The sequence below is a fragment of the Stomoxys calcitrans genome, chromosome 1 (assembly GCF_963082655.1).
Source record: "Stomoxys calcitrans chromosome 1, idStoCalc2.1, whole genome shotgun sequence".
Lineage (NCBI taxonomy): Eukaryota > Metazoa > Arthropoda > Insecta > Diptera > Muscidae > Stomoxys > Stomoxys calcitrans.
The window spans coordinates 218724680-218745506 of NC_081552.1; the positions used below are offsets into that span (position 1 = coordinate 218724680).

Here is a 20827-nt window from a genome sequence, read left to right on the forward strand (position 1 = left end):
TAACAGCCTTATTCACAAAGCTTAATTTAGATTTGAAATACGTTTATTTGACAGATTTCCTTTATAGAACTGTCAAATAAACCTATTTTAAGGCTTCATTAAGTTTTGTGAATAAGGCGGTAAGTTTTTATGTAAATAGCCCTTATCCTGCAGAATAAACTCTGCTTCACATTTTTGTTCTATTGTCTTATTTGTTACAAAGGGTTTTACCATAGTACTCGTTTGTGATTAAATACCCAAGAAAAATGCTGGAAGTTATTTAAACGAAGCAAATACCCTTCGCTCTGAGCTTTCCAACAGCAAGTGGTGCTCTACCCATTCTCGGTGCCCATATAAATGTCACTATGCCACAAAAGCATCTGTGAACAATTGCTTTGCACTTCGACAGCAAATTTTTGAAATTTTTGCTGGTGGGGCCACAATTGTCACCTTATTTGTAGTGCTATCCAGTGTTGCCAATAAGAAAATTTGTTCTAACAAAAAACTCAAAATCGAAAAATTTAATAGAAATTAAAAAAAAAAAATGATAGGAAAGCATTGAGTACCGAAGGTCTGCATTGTATATACCATTCAGTATGATTCGGATAGATCAAGGCCTTTAGACGACTTTATCTTACACAGGAGCTATAGATTTACGACTAGAGAAGTGCATATGCAACATTGCATGTTCCATAATTCAGTTAAGACGATAGGTTTACATGGGAACTACATCAAGTTAGAGACCTATTCGGTCAATATTTGCCTTAGATATTGAAAACGCAACACTATATGCAAATTCCGACTCTACAAAGTCGTAAGGTTTTAGGACGATTTAACGATGTCCGTGTGTCCTTCCGTCCATCTGTGCATCTGTCCATCCGTCCGTGTGTCCATCAGTTGTCATCACGCTACAGTCTTTAAAAATTTAGATATTAAGCTGAAATTTTGCACAGACTCGTATTTCTTCCATACGCAGGTTAAATTCTTGAATGGGCTAAATAGCACTATATTTAGATGTAGCTCCCATATAGACCGATCTGGCGATTTATGGATTTAGAAAACAGAAAGTTGTACTAGGGGACGCGGTATTCAAACCTATTATGGACCATATCCGACCATGTGTTGTAGCCACCTATTCATGTGGAGGTGGCGATGCTCGTCAAGCTCCTGTAGGTGAACAAGGTTCCGGTACAAATGACCGATCGCCGCGGGAACAGGGTGGCCATTGGTTATTTAAAGGCGCCAATAACTCAGTATTTGTGCCAGAGTCGCCATCGCCCGACCTCTCACTGACACACTGCGCTCGATACCGCTGATTGTTCGCGACTGCCGTTGCAGCTACTCCGTATGGAACATTCCACTATCCGCAAACTATGGACGTGTCCGGTAGCTCGCAGCCAAGTTTCTCGTGATAGCAATGAACACCACACAGATCGGACATCAATGTACCGGCCTGTGTGGTGTTGAAGCTATCCCGTGCCGGAATATCGGACCATATCTAGATATAGCTGCCATATAGACCGATTTGCCAATTAAGGATCCATAAACGCCGAGTTCGCAATTTGATATGTTGAGGTAAGCCTCCCGACATCCGACTCAAATAGGGTTCAGATCGGATTAAGGGTCTTAAGCCCATAATCGGGTCTGCCGATTTAGGGTCTTAAGCCCATAAAAGCCGCAATTATTATCCGATTTCGCAGAAATTTGAAATTGAGAGTGGTCTTAAACCTCCCGAATTTCGACTCAAATATGGTTTAGATCGGTCTATATCCAGATATAGCTGCCATATAGACCGATCTGTCGATTCAGGGTGTTAGGCCCATAAAAGTTGCATTTATAACCCGATTTCGCTGAGGCTTGAAAAAGTGAGTTATTTTAAGCTTTCCGTTATCACACCTCAATATAGTTCAGACCTAATTATAGTTAGATATAGCTGCCGATCTTCCGATTTAGGGTCTAAAGCTCATAAAATTCGCAATTATTAACCGATTTCGCTGAAATTTGAAACTTTGGTTACGGGTGACGTAACCCAGCATCCGACCGAAATATGGTTCAGATCGGACTATATTTAGTTACAGCTGCCATATAGACCGATTAAGTTCACAAACGCCGCAATTATTATCCGATTTTGCAGAAATTTGAAATGGTGACTTGTTCTAAGCCTCCCAACATCCGACTCAAATATGGTTCAAATCGAACTTTATTTTGATATAGCTGTCATATAGACGGATCTGCTGATTAAGGGTATTGAGCCCATTAGAGCTACATTAATTACCCTGTTTCGCTGGAATTGGACACAATGACTTGTATTAAGCCTCCCGTATTCCTACCAGCACATGGTCCAGAACAGACCTATTCTAGATATAGCTGCCATACAGACCGGACATCCAATTAAGGGTCCCCATCCCACAAAAAGCGGACTTGCTGCCCAATTTCGCTAAAACTGTGCCTTGTATAACAGTTCTCTGGACCTCAATCAAATATCCAGAGCAGCCCTGATTGTCATATCACAATGGATATGGTAGTGGGATTATTATAAAAGGTGATTTTTTAACTATTATCTTTTCGGCAACTCTGGTTTAAATAGCTCACTCACATTTCGTGTTTTGTTTCACTGTCGAACATCAGTTTGGTCAATAATTAAACCATGAATCGTTTTACAAATGAAAAACATGTCCATTTGGGACATAATTTTGGGATGGGGTCACTCCCCGGGAATTGGCCGAAATTTTAATATAATTTTCATATTATACTCTCAAATACCTTTCGTTAGAGTCCCACCTTATCCCGTTGGGTGCATATGTCCACTTGTTGCATAATTTTGGGGTGTGGCCTGGCCGCCTGGGAATAGATCCCAAACTTTTATATAAGTTACGTGTTCTATACTCAAGTACCCCTTGTTTGAATGCCATACCGTCTCTTTCGGCCTACATGGCTGTGAAACATAGGGGTGATTTTTGGGTGGGGAGGCCCCCTGGTAATTTACCCCAAATTTTTATATGAATTTTGTATTCTACTTCAAATCACCTTTCATTTGATACCCATATTGGCCCAATCCGTAAACATGTAATTTTTGGCCTGTTTTGGGGAATGGGGCGGAGCCCCCGACACTTGATGGGGGAATTGCTGTATCAAGTTCGTACTCTACTCTTAAATATCTTTCATTTGATTCCCATATTGTCCCAATCGGTAAACATGTCCGTTTGAGTGGACTATCCGCTCGATACAGCAGAATTATCGCAATTGAAAGTCCAATTATTCTGTATGGAGGGTTCCACAGTTCGCCCGGAAGCTCCTAGCTAGGCTTCTTGTGATAACAAAGAACACCACACAGATCGCAGCTCAAAGTTCCAGTTTGTGTGGTGCTCATAGTTATTCAGTGCCGGAATTAGTTGTAATGACAGATGTTTTCCCTTCAAAATTTAAAATCTTTTTTTTTTTTTAACCCACAGAGCTATGAGTCAAAGTTGTGTCATGGTTGTTCAAATCGACAGTATGTAAAGGATGTCTTGTAAAAACGTTTCTGCAATAAGATTTTTATACAAATTTTGTCAAAATCACTTCATTTCAATTTTAATAAAAAATTTTAACATTTTGATATTGTTGAAGAGAAAAAGGCTTGGTATTACCCAAAAGACTTAAAAATATTCTTGGAAAGTCTAAAAAAAAAAAATCTGGCAACTGCGTTTGTTTGCCACTCTCATCACTTCGGTATAGGCATCAGCAGCCACTTCATCCTTCTTTCCCTCATCACCAGTGAGTAATCATTGGCGTTGTGAAGTTGCCACCATCATCGTCATCATCATCGGCGTTGTAGTCCTTGTCGTAGTCATTGACAAAGTTTTCGGTTAGTTAAAGCCGTTATGGTTACCCATTTGCCAACTAATTGACAATAATGCGTAATTGTGCCACTTTTGTTTTGAGACTTAAGTGCTTCTGTTGCCACTGTCATAGCAGCAGTATCAGCATCAGCAGCATAGCTCCAATGGTCGTTTTGGGGATTAACCCCACAATTATTTAATAATTCCATGCAAAGCTGCTGTAAATGAAATTCTTGGAAATATTCACAGAAATGTGGAACAAACTCATACACGGTAAGAGGGCTAAAAATATGTCTCTAGACACACTTCCCCTTGGCTATCTTTAAATGAAATGTTATGCCAATGGAATATTTAATTTTAATTACGTATTTCGTTTTCTTTTCTTCTATGCATTGCTGCAAACAGCCAAAAGGCGATAAAGGTGATCGTGGTTTGGATGGACGTGATGGTAAACCAGGACCTCCCGGCTTACCTGCTGCCTCGGGAGAAGGTGTGCAATATGTTCCTATGCCTGGACCACCGGGACCTCCTGGTCCACCAGGACCCCCTGGCTTGCCTGGCCTTTCGATATCAGGACCCAAAGGAGAACCAGGCATTGACTCAAGAAATGGCTATTATGGGGATGCTTCATACTATGGCAGACCAGGTAAGTGATTTAAATTCTTAAATTTTACTATTGAAGTTTTTTTTGTTGGTTTTAAGTTTGTAAATGATTGAAAAGTTTGATGATTTTGAAAAGGAAAGAAAAATATACAAAAACAAGTTAAGGCGTGCTAAGTTCGGCCGGGCCGAATCCCCCTCCACCATGGATCGAACTTGTCGAGTTCTTTTCTCGGCATCTCTTCTTCGGCAAAAAAAGGAAAAAAAAAAGATTTGCTCTGCTATTTAGAGCGATATCAAGATATGGTTTGGACCACAATTAAATTCTATGTTGGAGGGCTGTGTAAAATGTCAGCCAATTCAAATAAAAATTGCGCCCTTTGGGGGCTCAAGAGGTAAAATAGAGAAAATCAAGCGGCTAGCTTTACTCCTTCAAAAGTTAGCGTGATTTCGACAGACAGACGGACGGACGAACATGGCTAGATCGACATAAAATGTCACGACGGTCAAGAATATATACTTTATGGGGTCTCAGACGAGTATTTCAAGTAGTTATAAACAGAATGACGAAATAAGTAAACCCCCATCCTATGGTGGAGGGTATAACAAGTAAACTTGTGCTAAGTTCGGCCGGGCCGAATATTGGGAACCCCACCAACATGGATTCTGCTAAAATATGGGAGCTATATCTGGTTCTAGATCGATTTGGACCGTACCGTTCAGGACCGTTCAGGCAAATTGAATAGCAATCGCGGCTTGTAAGGGCTCAAGAAGTCAAATCGGGAGATCGGTTTAGATGGGAGCTATATCCAAATCTGAACCGATATGGCCCATTTGCAATCCCCAACGCGGCTTATAAGGGCTCAAGAAGTCAAATCGGGGAGATCGGTTTAGATGAGAGCTATATCCAAATCTGAACCGATATGGCCCATTTGCAATCCCCAACGACCTACATCAATATTAAGTATCTGTGGAAAATTTCAAGCGGCTAGCTTTACGCGTTCGACCGCTATGGTGGTTTCGACAGACGGACGAACTTGGCTAGTTCGACGCAGCATTATAACGGGTTTTATGGGCTTGATCAGCAGATCGGTCTATATGATAGCTATATCTAAATATAGTCCGATCTAAACCATAGTTGAGTAGGATATCTGGAGGCTTGAAACAACTCACCGTTTTAAATTTCAGCGAAATCGGATAATATTTGAGGCTTTTATGGGCTTAAGACCCTAATCAGCAGATCGGTCAATATGACAGTTATATCTAAATATAGTCCGATCTTAACCATAGTTGAGTCGATTACCGAGAGGCTTAAAGCAACTCACTCTTTCTAATTTCATGGAAATCGGATAATAAATGCACCTGTTATGGGCTTATTTCATATGCCAGCTATATGTAAATATAATCCGATATGGGTTATCTTTAGTTTCAATATCGGGGCCCCTAGTACAACTTCCTGTTTCAAATTTCAGCTAAATCGAACAAAAAATTCGGATTTTACGGGCTCAATACCCCAAATTCCCAGATCGGGCATGATGACAGCTATGTTCAAATATAGTCCGACTTGGTCCATTCAAGAACTTAGCCTGCGTATAGAAGAAATAAGAGTCTGTGCAAAACTTCAACTCAATATCTCAAATTTTATACCATACACCACTATTTTGGTACAGGGTATTATAACTTAGTGCATTTGCTGTAACGCCCAAAAGGAAGAGAGAGATTGACCCATTGATAAGTATACACGATCGACTCGGAATCACTTTCTGATTCGATTTAGCTGGTCTTTCTGGCTGTCTGTCTGTTTGTCTGTCCATCTGTCTGTCCGTCTGTCCATGTTAATTTGTGTACAAAGTACAGGTCGCAATTTTAATCCGACCGCCTTCAAATTGGGCACAAGCATTTTCTTGGGTCTAGAGACGAAGCCTATTGAAATTGGAAAAAATCGTTCAGATTTAAATATAGCTCCCATATATATGTTCGTCCGATTTGTCCACGTCCACGAAATCTTGCACGAGTGATTCTCTTATAAGTCTCGACCTTATTGGTGAATTTTATAGCAATCGGCCTAGACTGAGATATAGCTCCCATATATATGTTCCTCCGATTTGGACTTAAAATGCAATTATATCGTCATTTGTTAACCAATTCTCACGAAATTTTGCACGAAGGGTTCTCTTATGGGTCTCAACATTATTGATGAATTTCATAGAAATCGGTTCAGATTTAGATGTAGCTCCCATATATATGTTCGTCCGATTTGGACTAAAATTGCAATTATATCGTCATTTGTAAACCGATTCTCACGCAATTTTGCACGATTGATTTTCTTACAAATCTCGACAGTATTAGTGAAATTCATAGAAATCGTTTCAGATTTGGATATAGCTCCCATATATTTGTTATATGGGATATTTCAATGTGTTGCAAACGAAATGACTAAATGTATATATCCCATGGTGGTGGGTATACAAATTTGCTGAATCTTAAATTCATTAATCTTGTTATTTAAAATGTTGACAATTATGTATTCATAGTTCATATGCAAATGTATCCCTATGCCAACAAAATCATCAAACTTGTATCAATTTATTTATTTCGATATTTTTTTTTTATTATATACATATACATAAGGCAAAGCAAAAAATGAAAAAAAATTGTGTTTTGTGTTTCCTATATAATATTTTAAAATTCATATCGCTGTAAACCACAATTTGCGTATGAACTAACTTTCAATTATTTCCCATTTTTTCATCCCTCTGTAATAATGCCAACTGTGTTTCCGCTTGTCCATAATGAAAAAAAAATCAAAAACGAAATACAAAAATTTCATACCAATACAAATTGAAACACATTATACTATGCACAAACCTACACACACTGAAAAAACTGCACACCAATACCCGCCTACACTAACACATTACACTACTCACACCCCCCACCCCCTTTACACCAAATCAAAAATAATTTCACTTTAGATGAACTCAAAGCTTTGCGTGAACTACAAGATTTAAGAGATCGCCCGGATACAAGTTCGGGTAAAGATTTTTTATATCCTTGTTTTTGTTGTTGTTCCTGTTCTGTTTCTACTTGTTCTCCTTTCTACTGATGTCTATGCCATGTACTTGGTTTTGTAATTTTCTGTTCTCTGGTTATTGCTTGCTGTTACTTTTTTTTTATTTAATTTTTTTTCACTTTGTAATTTTGTTTTATAGCAAGAAGCATTTTTTTTTTCTTTGGTAGAGTCATTCGCCATAGCATTTGATTGCATTCTATGGATATCCATTGAGTTCCAATACAATTTGTAATTTCTTTTCTTTCAATTTGGCTGGATTTCTTTCTTTTGTTTGGCTGATTTCAGTCAATGTCGCTATGACTATGTACAGTGGGGTAGACAATCTGAGGTTGTAGGTGTTTTGAAGTAAAAATTATTTCAAAAAACCCAAAGATTTATAAACAAAACGAGTTAAAAAAATAGATTAAAACAAGTAAAAGCGTTCTAAGTTCGGGAGGGCCGAATCTTATATACCCTCCACCATGGATCGCATTTGTCGCGTTGTTTTCCCGGCATCTCTTCTTAGGCAAAAAATGATAAAATAAAAGATTTGCCCTGCTGTTAGAGCGATATCAAGGTATAGCCAGGTTCGGACCACAATTAAATTATATGTTGGAGACCTGTGTAAAATGTCAGCCAATTCGAATGAGAATTGTGCCCTTTGGGGGCTCAAGAAGTAAAATAGAGAGAATGATCTATCGGGCTATCGATTTATATGGGAGCTGTATCAGGCTATAGACCTATTCAGACCATAATAAACACATATGTTTATGGTCGTGAGAGGATCCGTCGTACAAAATTTCAGGCAAATCGGATAATAATTGCGACCTGTAGAGGCTCAAGAAGTCAAGATCCCAGATCGGTTTATATGGCAGCTATATCAGGTTATGGACGGATTTAGACCATAGTTCGTACAAGTGTTGGAAGTAATATCTAAACACCACGTGCAAAATTACAGCCAAATCGGATAGGAATTGCGCCCTTTAGAAGCTCAAGCCCCCAGATCGTTTTATATGGCAGCTATGTCAGGTTATGAACCGATTCGAACCATACTTGGCACAGTAGTTGGGTATCATAACAAAATACTACGTGCAAAAATTCATTCAAATCGGGGAAGAATTGTGCCCTCTAGCGGCTCAAGAAGTCAAGATCCCAGATCGGTTTATAAGACATCTACATCAGGTTATGGACCGATTTGAACTATTCTTAATACAGTTGTTGGAAGTCGTAACAAAAAAACACGTCGTGCAAAATTTCAGCGAAATCGGATAGGAATTGCGCACTCTAGACGCTCAAGAAGTCAAAACCCCAGATAGGTTTATATGATAGCTATATCAGGTTAGTGACTGATTTCAACCATACTCAGCACAGTTGTTGGAAGTCATAATAAAACACATCATGCTAAATTTCGGCTAAATCGGAAAAGAATTGTGCCCTCTAGCGGCTCAAGAAGTCAAGATCCCAGATCGGTTTATATGGCAGCTGTATCAAAACGTGGACCGATATAGCCCATTTACAATCCCAACCGACCTACACCAATATGAAGTATTTGTGCAAAATTTCAAGCGGCTAGCTTTACTCCTTCGAAAGTTAGCGTGTTTTAAACAGACAGACAGACGGACGGACAGACTTGGCTAGTTCGACTTAAAATGTCATGACGATCAAGAATATATATACTTTATGGGGTCTTAGACGAATATTTCGAGGAGTTACAAACAGAATGACGAAATTAGTATACCCCCATCCTATGATGGAGGGTATAAAAATAGGGATATCGGTTTATATGGTAGCTGGAGCAGACTATGAACCGATTCAGACCATATATGGCAAGTAGGTTGAGGAGCATAGAAAAAGTCGTTATGCAAAATTTCAACCGAACTGCGCACTCAAGGGCTCATGAAGTTCATTCGTGAGATCGGTTTCTATGAAAGCTATACCAGGCTTTGAATCGAGACCATACTTTGCACGTGTGTTAGAGGTCGCAAAGGCAGTCATTGTGCAAAGTTTCAGCCAAATCGGATAAGAATTGCGCCCTCTAGAAGTAAAATCGTCATATCGCTTCGTATGGAAGCTGTATCAATTTTTGGACCGATTCGCACCTTACTGGGCACATGTGTCGAATGTCACAAAAAAACTTCACAGTACAAAATTTCAGTCAAATCGGATAAGAATTGCGTCCTCTAGAGGCTCTAGAAATCATATCGGGAGATTGATTTATATGGGAGCTATATCAGATTATAAACCATATAGGCCCATACCTAGCAAAGTTTTTGGACGTCATAACAAAACGCTACATGCAAAATTTCAGTTAAAACTAATAAGAATTGCGCCCTCTGGAGGCTAAAGCAAAATCAGAAATCGGTTTATATGGCAGTTATATCAAAACATGGACCTATTTGGGTCATTTATAGGGATGGACGATGGGTAAATATCCAAAAGGTATTTACCCGGTAATTTGGGTAAATACCATCCATCCGTCCTTCTGTAGAAATCACTATAGCGGTCGAACTCGTAGAGCTAGCTTTTCGAAATTTGGCACAGATACTTCTTATTGATGTAGGTTAAATTAGGTAAGAGTGGCAGTCCTTTACAGACTCATTTAGACAATTTTAAGTCCATTGTGATACCACAATAGCGACAGACGAAGGCTTCTGACGGGAATCGAACACACGACCCCTGCACTGGTAATTCAAGCACGCTACCAACTCGGCTACCGAGGCGTCCGTCTTATTGATGTAGGCTGTTGGGGATTGGGAATTGGCCCATATCGTTTAAGGTTTGCATATATCTAGCCTAGTAGCTTGGAATTGAAAATTTGCACATAGTGTTCCGTTACAACTTCCAACAATCGTCCTAAGTATGGTCTGAATCGGTCTATAACCTGCTATAACTCCCATATAAACCGTTCTCCAGACATCGGGAGTCTCTAAAAGCCACAATTGTTATCCGATTGAGCTGCCATTTGCTCTTAGGGTTGTGTTATGACTTTAAACAATCTTGACAAGTATGGTTTGAATCGTTATAATCTGATAAAGCTCCTATATAAACCAACCTCCTGATTTGTCATCTAGAGCCCCTGAAAACATCAATGTTTATTCGATGTATTCTGTTATACTTCCAACAATCGTGTCACGTATGGTCCAAATACTTTGTGTAAACTTTTAGCAGAATCCAAGGTAGCTACCCAGGTGACACAGCGGGGTGGTTTGTGTCCATATTTTAGGTAAAGGAAGACCAAGATAAGCCTGGATTTTGCCAAGTCAAAATCAATCAGAACCGTTGCTTATTTGGCAACATTCACAAGTTTGGATGTAGCTTTCCCATATCCGATCTACCCATTTAAAATATTGAGCCCCTGGAAACCGCACTTAACTTGTTACATGTGCCATACTTTTTTCTTCCGTTCATCGTACTCCTCAACTTTTGTGCTTTCTTTCCTTTTCCCCTCTTCCTTTTAGACGCAATTTTTGTTAAATATTGCAGAAAACTGTCTATCAACATTTCTCTCACTGTTCATCCTGTCCATGGCATTATCATTGATTTTAAGTTTCCATTTTTTTCCTTTGACACATTAAGAAAAATACAGCTTTTTCTTCCTGTTCTTCTCTTAGTCTTGCCACAATGTAAGAAAATTATTGTTTTTATACCCTCCACCATAGGATGGGGGTGTACTAATTTCGTCATTCCATTTGTAACACCTCGAAATATGATCGTCATGCCATGCCATTAAGTCGATCTAGCCATGTCCGTCCGTCCGTCTGTCTGTCGAAAGCACCCTAACGTTCAAAGGAGTTAAGCCGCTTGAAATTTTGCACAAACACTTTTTATTAGTGTAGGTCGGTTGGGATTGTAAATGGGCCTAATCGATCCATGTTTTGATATAGCTGCCATATAAACCGATCTTGGGTCTTGACTACTTGAGCCTCTAGAGGGCGCATTTCTCGTCCAATTTGACTAAAATTTTGCACGTGGTGTTTTGGGATCACTTCAGACAACTGCGCTAAGTATGGTTGAAAGCAGTCCATGTTTTGATATAGTTGCCATATTAAGCGATCTTGGGTGTTGACTTCTTGAGCCTCTAGAGGGCGCAAATCTTGTCCGATTTGGCTGAAATTTTCCATGAGGTGTTTTGTATCACTTCCAACAACTGCGCTAAGGATGGTTTAAATCGGTCCATGGTTTTGATATAGTTGCCATATAAGCCGATCTAGGGTCTTGACTTCTTGAACCTCTAGAGGGCGCAATTCTCATACGATTTGGAAGAAATTTCGTACAACGTTTTCTCTCATGACCTTCAACATACGTGTATAATATGGTCTGAATCGATCAATAGCTTGATACAGCTCCCATATAAACAGATCTCCCGATTTTGTTGCTTGTTGCGCCCCTATATGGCGCAATTCTTATCCGAATGAACTGAAATATTACACAATGACTTCCACAATGTTCAGCATTTATTTATGGTCCGAATAGGACTATAACTTGATACAACTCCAATAGCACAACAGTTCCTTTTCAATATTCTTTGTTTGCCTAAAAAGAGATACTGCGCATAGAACTCGACAAATGCGATCCATGATGGAGGGTATATAAGATTCGCCCCGGCCGAACTTAGCACGCTTTTACTTGTTTTTTTCTTTCTATAATTTCACTAGAATTTGTCTTTGTCGTTGCCGAAAGACCCCAAATTTGAGGATGTACAAATATTTTTTGAATTTGTTGTTGTTGCTGTAGCAGTGTATCGTATACTGAGGCGGCGGCAGTCCCTGCCAATGAAAGACTGCATAGGGTCAATCCGCCTGCCATTGGATTGAGTCTGTTGTGGGATTGAGTGTCTTCACCAGCGCTCTTAATTTTTATTATTATTGTGTTCGAAGCAGGGGGGAGAAGGAGATGCTTTGGCCATAATTTTTTTTTATTCACTCCAATGCACTCACGTTTCTAATCTATTTCATTGAATGCACTTTGCTTGTTTTTTTGATTATCATTCAATGAATGAACGACAAAGGAGACTAGAGAAAATCTTCTTTAAAATTATTTAGATTTGTTTTGTTCATTTGGTCATGCCACATCCAAACCACTCCATCTCTTCCAGCTGACCCATCTCTCTCGGAGCTCAAACAATGGCCGTTGATAATTTTCTTGTCCTTTGGCATAAATATTGTCTAAGGCACCCTCGGAGGCGTAGCATACGATTGCTGTTCATGGCTTCGAATGTTAATGAGTTGTTGTCGTTTTTTTATGGTCCTCAATTGATGGGATAATTTTATGTTGAATCCTACCTTAAGGACATCAAGGCAAATTTCGGGGAGAGACAATTTTGCCAGATTTGGCCAAACGAATCGCCTTGGAAAATGTTGTCGTAATTTTATTTATTCATGGGAAAATTGAATTGAGATGAAAGCCATTGAAAATGCTATTAGCGGATTCGTTGTTGCATGCAGCATCACAGTACGTGTCATCATTTTTCCCTTGCTAAAAAAGAAACAAACAAAACCCAGAGCTTTACCAGAATTTTTTACGTTTTCTATACGCATTCGCTAAATCGGTGATGCGTAAAAAGCTTTATTTCTATAATAATGTAAATTTTCGTAGTAAATATAATTTCGAAATTTGAATTCCTTTTATACATGCCATTAAATTCTATTGAAAAATCTTTTTTTTTTTAATGAAGCATTTTTGTGGCATGCAAATGGAAAATGTCACCATAAAAATGCCAAATTATTTCAATGATTTTAACCTCAATCATGGTTGGATGCATATGCTGTGCTATGCGGTGGCAAATCACAAAATTGTGTACCACTGAGCCAGACAAAAGAATGTCGTCTTCTTCTTCGTATTGCATTCCATAGAGAGATGCCGGTATTCATTTTACTTCAAATATTTAATTAAGCAACATTGCATTTCAAAGATGTCATTGTATTAACCAATACAAGGATGCGAGGGGGAGAGTTGATAACTTTGTGCTTCTTTCAGGAAAAATTGTCTTGGGTCGTCTGGGAAACCTATATTACACACATGGTTACGGGAGTACGCAGTAGATTTTGTTACGGAGTGCCTCAACGAGGCCTTTTGGAAGGCATGCCCAGAATGGGAGGCCACCGTAATGTATAGATTAGCATGTCCGTCTATGACCCTGAACGCCTAGGCTCGAATCCTGGCGAGACCATCAGAAAATTAAACTTTCAGCGGTTGTTATCCCCTCCTAATGCTGCCAACATTTGTGAGGTACTATGCCATGTAAAACTTCTCTCCAAAGAAGGTGTCGCACTGCGGCACGCCGTTCGGACTCGGCTATAAAAAGGAGGCCCCTTATCATTGTGCTTAAACTTGAATTGGACTGCACTCATTGATATGGGAGAAGTGTTCCCCTGTTCCTTAAAGGAATGTTCATGGGCAAAATTTTCAATCTGCCAAGAATGGTTACTGCCGCGTAAGACCAACCAATCGTGGCGGAATCCAGAATTGAAAGTACTCAAGAAGGAATGCAACAGGCTTTTTAACAGGGCGAAGAGAGAGAAAGAGAACTCAGTGGTTCAAGAGGCAGACGAAAAAAGCTAAGAAGAGTTCCTAGGCTAAATTCTACGGAGAATGGGGGAGACAATAGAGCATCTAGGTTGTGCAAATGGTTTTCGAAATATCCCGGCTCACTATGCTCTCTCAGGAGGAAGACGATCAACATATGGTCATGTCTACTGAAGTTGCTTTTACGGAAGAAGTGTGGGCGAATTCCGTTTTCCAGTCATAAAATTCAACTCAGTTACTCTGCCATGGCCGGTTACTCTGTCATGGTCCTACGGAAAAAATAAACCAGAGCATTACAAAGGATTATAGGACCATAGGTTAGGTTTAAGTGGCAGTCTGCCATCAGACTTACTTAGACGTTTTCGTCCATTGTGATACCACAGTAACAGAAGAAGGTAGATGCCTTCTAGTTCCTAACGTTGAACCATCACACAGAAGATGCTCTATAGTCTATTCTTCTTCTATGTCATTACAGCTTCTGGAAAAGTCGTTACTGGCAACTTTCAGTCTGTCAGCAAGTTTTCCGATTAGACAGTGATTTGTCATAACGGAAACAATGACTGAAACGTCTATTCTAGCCAATGACAGCAAAGCGGTAGATCTCTTCAAGTCTAGATTAGGTCACATAGTTTTGGAATGCTCACAGCTCCCTCTTTGTGGCCATCTATCTCTGGTCCTGAAAACTTAGCCTACATGTCGCTAGAGGCATACCCACAGATTCCAGTATCCCTGCAATGTGTAGGGTAGTTCCTAGTCTCGCAAGCTCGTCCGCTTTCCAATTCCCTGGGATATCTCTGTGGTCCGGCACCCAGAATAGGTGAATGTTGAACCATTCAGCCATCTCGTTAAGAGATCTGCGACAGTTGAGGGCGGTTTTTGTGTACAGAAATACGTTCCCCAGGAATTTAATGGATGCCTGGCTGTCTGAGAAGATATTTATGCCAATCGTCGTTATGACATTATATCTGAGCCATTTCACCACTTCCTTAATTGCAAGTATCGCCGCTTGATACACTCTGCAGTGGTTGGGTAACCTTTTCGACATGACCAGTTCTAGATCTTTAGAGTACACCCCAAAGCCCAACTGGTAGTCTAGTTTGAACCATACGAAGTCTAAGTAACTTCTATTACCAGGGATATCGTAGTTCCAATAGATTCTGTCAGTAGGAGTGGTACAATACGTGTTATTAAAAAGCTGCTCAGGTAGGGTGTATCCACACTACCTGGAACATCGGGCGTTCTATCAAATATAACACAGTGTTCGTAGATGCCTCATGACCCAAGAAAAAAGCTCTCTTAGCCTTAACGCAGTGGTCGCAGCAATTTGTGTAGCCACAATGTCCACAAGCATTAGATGTAGCATTAAATTCAGTGCATCAGATGGTGTCGTCCTCATTGAAGCTGTGATGCACAAACAAGCCATCTTTTGGATCCGGTTGAGTATTGAACCGTAGCTGGACTTTTGAAGCGCCGTCCATCAGACCAAAACACCATATAGCATTATTCGTCTGACAACCGCAATATATACCCAGTGCATGACATGCGGCTTAAACCCCCAACTTTTGGCGATGTTTCTCTCGCAGGGGTATAGGGCAAGAGTTGCCTTTCTTGCCCTTTCCAAAATGTTGGATTTGAAGTTTAATTTCCTGTCCAGCAAAACACCCAGGTATATTGCGCTTTCTGTAAATAGGACCATCACTCTGTTATCAATTCAATCGCAAGCAAGATTGAGAGAACTGAAGTCGCAGGACTGCAGTGGAGCACAACATGTTTATTTCAAGGGTATGTTGGTGGAGACGGTCCTGCGTCAGATGGTACGAAGTGGTAGAGTTGGAGAGTAGTCCATGAAGTGGTCGATATTTCTCCCCAACTGAAGGCAGAAGGCTGCATTCCCGGATATTAAGAGACATATGACAACGCACAATGGGATAAGATCGAAAAAAATAGAATGACACAAAAACTTAAAGAACAGATGAACATATCTTTTTGTAATTTAAATAGTTAGAGTTGAGGTATTAATCGGATGTGCACAATTTCTAAGCCCTAGGTTATGCGGGGGCCTATTTGTTGAATATTGTATTTAGTTTGTCTTACCGGCCTTTCGAAAATTTGTTTGGGGTGTCACATCGTCATTTGGGGTCCGATCAGACCTAATTAAGCGGCTGGTCACGAGGCCCCCAAACAACCTACTAATAAATTTCCGATGAACATTCCATTAAGGAACAGGGGATAACTCTCTCATATCAATGAGTGCAGTCCGATTAAAGTTTAAGCTCAATGACAAGGGACCTAATTTTTTTATGCCGAGTCCGAACGGCGTGCCGCAGTGCGACACGAATCTCACGAATGTCGCCAGCATTAGTAAGAGGATAACCACCACTGAAAATTTTGCCGATGTTGACGCCGCAATTTGAGCCCAGGCGTTCCGCGTCCTTTGACGGACATGGGAATCACTATCTTTGTTGAGTGCATACTGCATTTCCTACCATAAAGCACCATTGTTTCTTGCTCTGAATTCAGCGCTGTTTTTAGAATTTTGTAAGCAAACTGGTTCTAACACGAGTATTATTATGATTTTAAAAAAATTTAAGTGCTGAAACTAGCGCATTTTCGGTGCACTAGTGTAAGCGCTTACAATGTTTTTTCCAATTTGGTAAGGGAACTGGTTCTAACGCGAGCATTGTTGCGATTAAAAAAATTGTACTGCAGAAACTAGCGCATTTTCGGTGCACCAACGCAAGCAGGTGCTTCCTCCTCCGCATAACACCTCGAAATATTCGTCTCAGACCCCATAAAGTATATATATTCTAGATCGTCTCCACTTTTTGAGTCGAACTAGCCATGTCCATCCGTCGAAATTACGAAAGCGGTCGAACGTGTAAAGCTAGCCGCTCGAAACTTTGCACAGATACTTAGTATTGATATTGGTCGGATGTAGATATAGCTCTCACATAAACCGATCTCCCGATTTGACTTCTTGAGCGCCTGGAAGCCAAAATTTTTGTCCGATTTGGCTGAAATTTTGCCTGTGGTGATCTGTGATAACTTCCAGTAACATTACTTAGTACGGTCCGATCGGTCTATAACCTGATATAGTTCCTACATAAACCAATCTCTCCATTCGACTTCTTGAGCCCCTGGAAGCCGCAATTTATGTCCGATTTGGCTGAAATTTGCATGTAGTGTTCCGTTACTGTGACAAGTACGGTCCAAATCGGTGTATAACCTGATATAGCTCCCATATAAACCGATCCCCCGATTTGAAATCTTGAGTCCTTACTAGCCGCAGTTTTTGCCCTGACATAGCTCCCATATAAACCAATCTCCCGATTTGACTTCTTGAGCGCCTGGAAGCCGCAATTTTTGTCCGATTTGGCTGACATTTTGCATGTGTTGTTCTGTTATGACTTCCAACAATTGTGCCAAGTACGGTCTAAAGCGGTCTATAAACTGATATAACTCTCATATAAACCGATCACCCGATTTGACTTCTGAACCTCTGGAAGCCGCAATTTTTGTCCGATTTGTCTACAATTTTGCATGTATGTGGTAAGTACGGTCCAAATCGGTCTATAACTTGATGTAGCTCCTATATAAACGAATTTCCCGATTTGACTTCACAGCCACAATTTTTGTCCAATTTGGCTGAAATATTGCATGCGGTGTTCTGTTACGATTTCCATTGACTGCGCCAAATCGGTCTCTTACCTGATATTGCTCCCATGTAAACCGGTATCTCGATCATCCTTGTTCGCTTCCTTGAAGCTTTCATTTTTGCTGGTTTGACAGAAGTTTGGTATGTAGAATAAAATTATGCCCTTCAACAAAATTTCTTTTGTATAAATTTTAAGCTGAATCCATTTGGTGGGTTCCCAAGATTCGGCCCGGCTGAACTTAGCACGCTTTTACTTGTTTTTTTAGCTGGTTTTTCTTAACCTTGTAAGAGAACTGGTTTTAACATTATTGTTATTAAAAAAATTTAAGTGCTGAAACTAGCGCATTTTCAGAGCACTGGCGTAAGTGGGTGCTTCCTCCCCCGCATACAATGTTTCACTCCTATTTCCAATTTTTTTTTTTGGAACGGCCTTTTAGGTATGATGGTTCATGTTAAAATTTTTACTGAACATGGAAGTATTAAAAGTAAATCATTAAAGCGGCAAAGATGCACCATTTATGGACTGGAAAGTAGATTCCGAAGGATTTCATCGTTTTTTTTTTTTCATTCTAAAAAAAACTAGCATAAACTAGTATTTTATTGTCCCTGAAACAGAAATGGACAGTTTGGGGTTTGAATAGGATATTGTCCGATATTGAAGGCCACCGTAACGCAGAGGTAAGGATTCGAATCCTGGCGAGACCATGAGAAAACATTTTCAGCTGTGGTTTTCCCTTTCTAATGCTGCTAATTTGTGAGGTTCTATGCCCTGTAAAACTTCTCTCCAAAGAGCTGTCGCACTGCGGCACGCCGTTCGGACTCGACTATAATAAGGAGGCCCCATATCATTGAGCTTAAACTGCACTCATTGATATGTGAGAAGTTTGCCCCTGTTCGTTAGTGGAATGTTCATGAGCAAAATTTGCATTTGCATTGTCCGACATTGATTGTCTAGGAATCCGCAAATGACCTGACATGCTTAAAATGTTGTATGGTTTTGTGGTACGGTGGATGGCATTTCATTGCTTAATTCCCACTTCAATCATAATATGATGCTGCTTTATTGCCTTTACTCCTTTACTAATTTTAGAGCGCACAAATAGCCGATTACTGGCTTAGGTGTGGGGCCACATTGTCATGGGGAATATTAGAATCCGCAGGCTCTTTTCATCCTTACCTACCGACCTATAGAAGCATATAAAAGTTTAATTCGCAATAAATTGCAAGATTTTTTCCTTCTACCCCATCAAGCCATATTCTCCTCGCGGTGAGTTTTTCTTCGATTGCAAAAAGGTTTCTGCTGCCAAAAAAGTCAATTAATGATTCAAGTTTGCTTTTATTTTTGTAGATTCTATCAAATTTTTTTTGTGCTTTTTCTTGCGAAAAAAATTAAGACCTACTTCCAAATCAAAATTAAATTTCGCCAATGTTGTTTTTTTTCTGCCTTGCATTCCATCTCACATTTTAAGTAGATTTGAGTTTGGTCATTGTACTCTAAATGGTTGATGATGGTTTTGGTTAGATGGCGTTGGCCTTACTATTGTCTTGCTTAAGAGAATGGATGGACCGACAGACGGGTGGACCATTACATTGAGTTCAACATAATCATTATCCTCATTGATTTGTCATTTCTTTATAGTTTTTTCTTGCAAGCTGATTTTTTTTCGTGATGCTTATGGATGTTGCCAGTATAGTTTTTCGTTCCTTTCTTCACGCTTTCTTAAAGAGGGTTGCCATCATAAATTTCAAAGAAATTTTTTTAAAAAATTCACTTTTGTTGAAATTAAAAAAAAAATATATCGATTTTTACAAATAGAACACATCGTAAAAAGACTGAAGTTTATTGGGATGTGTATTACACACGGCTCAAGGAATACAATAAGATTGCCAGAGCGGCAGAACGTGCCTCCTGGAAGCTTTTCTGTGAACAGGTCGATAGCGTTAATGACGCCGCCAAGATAAACAAGTAAAAAGGCGCTAAGTTTGGCCGGCCAAACTTTGGATACCCACCTCATTGGGTATATATGTAAACCATTTTTCGTCAAAATCCGGTGAAAAATGCATACCTTATGCCCCATAGCAGCTATATCGAAATATGTTCCGATTTGGACCAAATACTTATAAGTACAAGTCATTGTTCAATTGTGTATAACAAAATATAGGTCTTTTTAGTAGCTGTAGCTACAAATAAATCGATCTGAACCATATACGACAGGAAAGTCGAGAAGTCTAACATAAGTCATTGTGTCAAGTTTCAGTGAAATCAGATTATAAATGCGCCTTTTATGGGGCCAAGACTTTAAATCGAGATATCGATCTATAAGGCAGCTATATCCAAATCTGGGCGGATTTGGGCCACTATCCCAAATTTCAGCGGAATCGGACAATAAATGCGCCTTTTATGGGTCCAAAACCTTAAAGCGAGAGATCGGTCTATATGGCAGCTATATCAACATCTGGACCGATCTGAGCCAAATTGAATAAAAATGTCGAAGGGCCTACACAACTCACTGTTCCAAATTTCGGCGACATCGAACAATAAATGCGCCTTTTATGGCCACAAAACCTTAAATCGAGAGATCGGTCTATATGGCAGCTATATCCAAATCTGGACCGATCTGAGCCAAATTAAAGAAAAATGTCGAAGGGCCTACACAACCCACTGTTCCAAATTTCGGCGACATCGGACAATAAATGCGACTTTTATGGTCCCAAAAGCTTAAATCGAAAGATCGGGCTATATGGCAGCTATGTCCATATCTGAACTGATCTGTGTCATATTGCAGAAGTATGTCGAGGGGCTTAACTTAACTCACTGTGTCAAATTTCGGCGACATCGGACAATAAATGCGCCTTTTATGGGTCCAAAACCCTAAATCGAGGAGATCGGAGAAGAAGGATGTCGAAGGGCCTAACCCAACTCACTGTATAAAACTGACAGTATATGCGCCTTTTATGGGCGCAAGACCTTAAATCGAGAGATCGGTCTTTATGGCAGCTATATCCAAATCTGCACCGATCTGCTCGAAATTAAAGAAGGATGTCGGAGGGCCCAACACAACTAATGTGTTAATAAATGTGGCCTTTATGGGCCTTAGACCCTAAATCGGCGGATCGGCCTATATAGGGGCTATATCAAGATATCGTCCGATATAGCCCATCTTTGAACTTCCTTGAGGAGCTTCAAACCATTTA

The 20827-nt window shown here is 39.9% G+C and overlaps 1 protein-coding gene across 9 annotated transcripts in view; it reads left to right on the plus strand.

Moving 5' to 3' along the window:
* LOC106090109 (collagen alpha-1(XVIII) chain) overlaps positions 1-20827 on the plus strand; it is a 1585531-nt gene that overhangs the window by 1264502 nt on the left and 300202 nt on the right. For 5 of the 9 annotated variants that reach the window (XM_059369513.1, XM_059369516.1, XM_059369521.1 and 2 more), the window contains 2 exons: positions 4206-4446; positions 7376-7435. In XM_059369513.1, the coding sequence (XP_059225496.1) occupies positions 4206-4446; positions 7376-7435 (301 nt within the window). The remainder of the gene's footprint in view (positions 1-4205; positions 4447-7375; positions 7436-20827) is intronic. The other 4 variants (XM_059369517.1, XM_059369519.1, XM_059369528.1 and 1 more) reach the window with 1 other exon arrangement.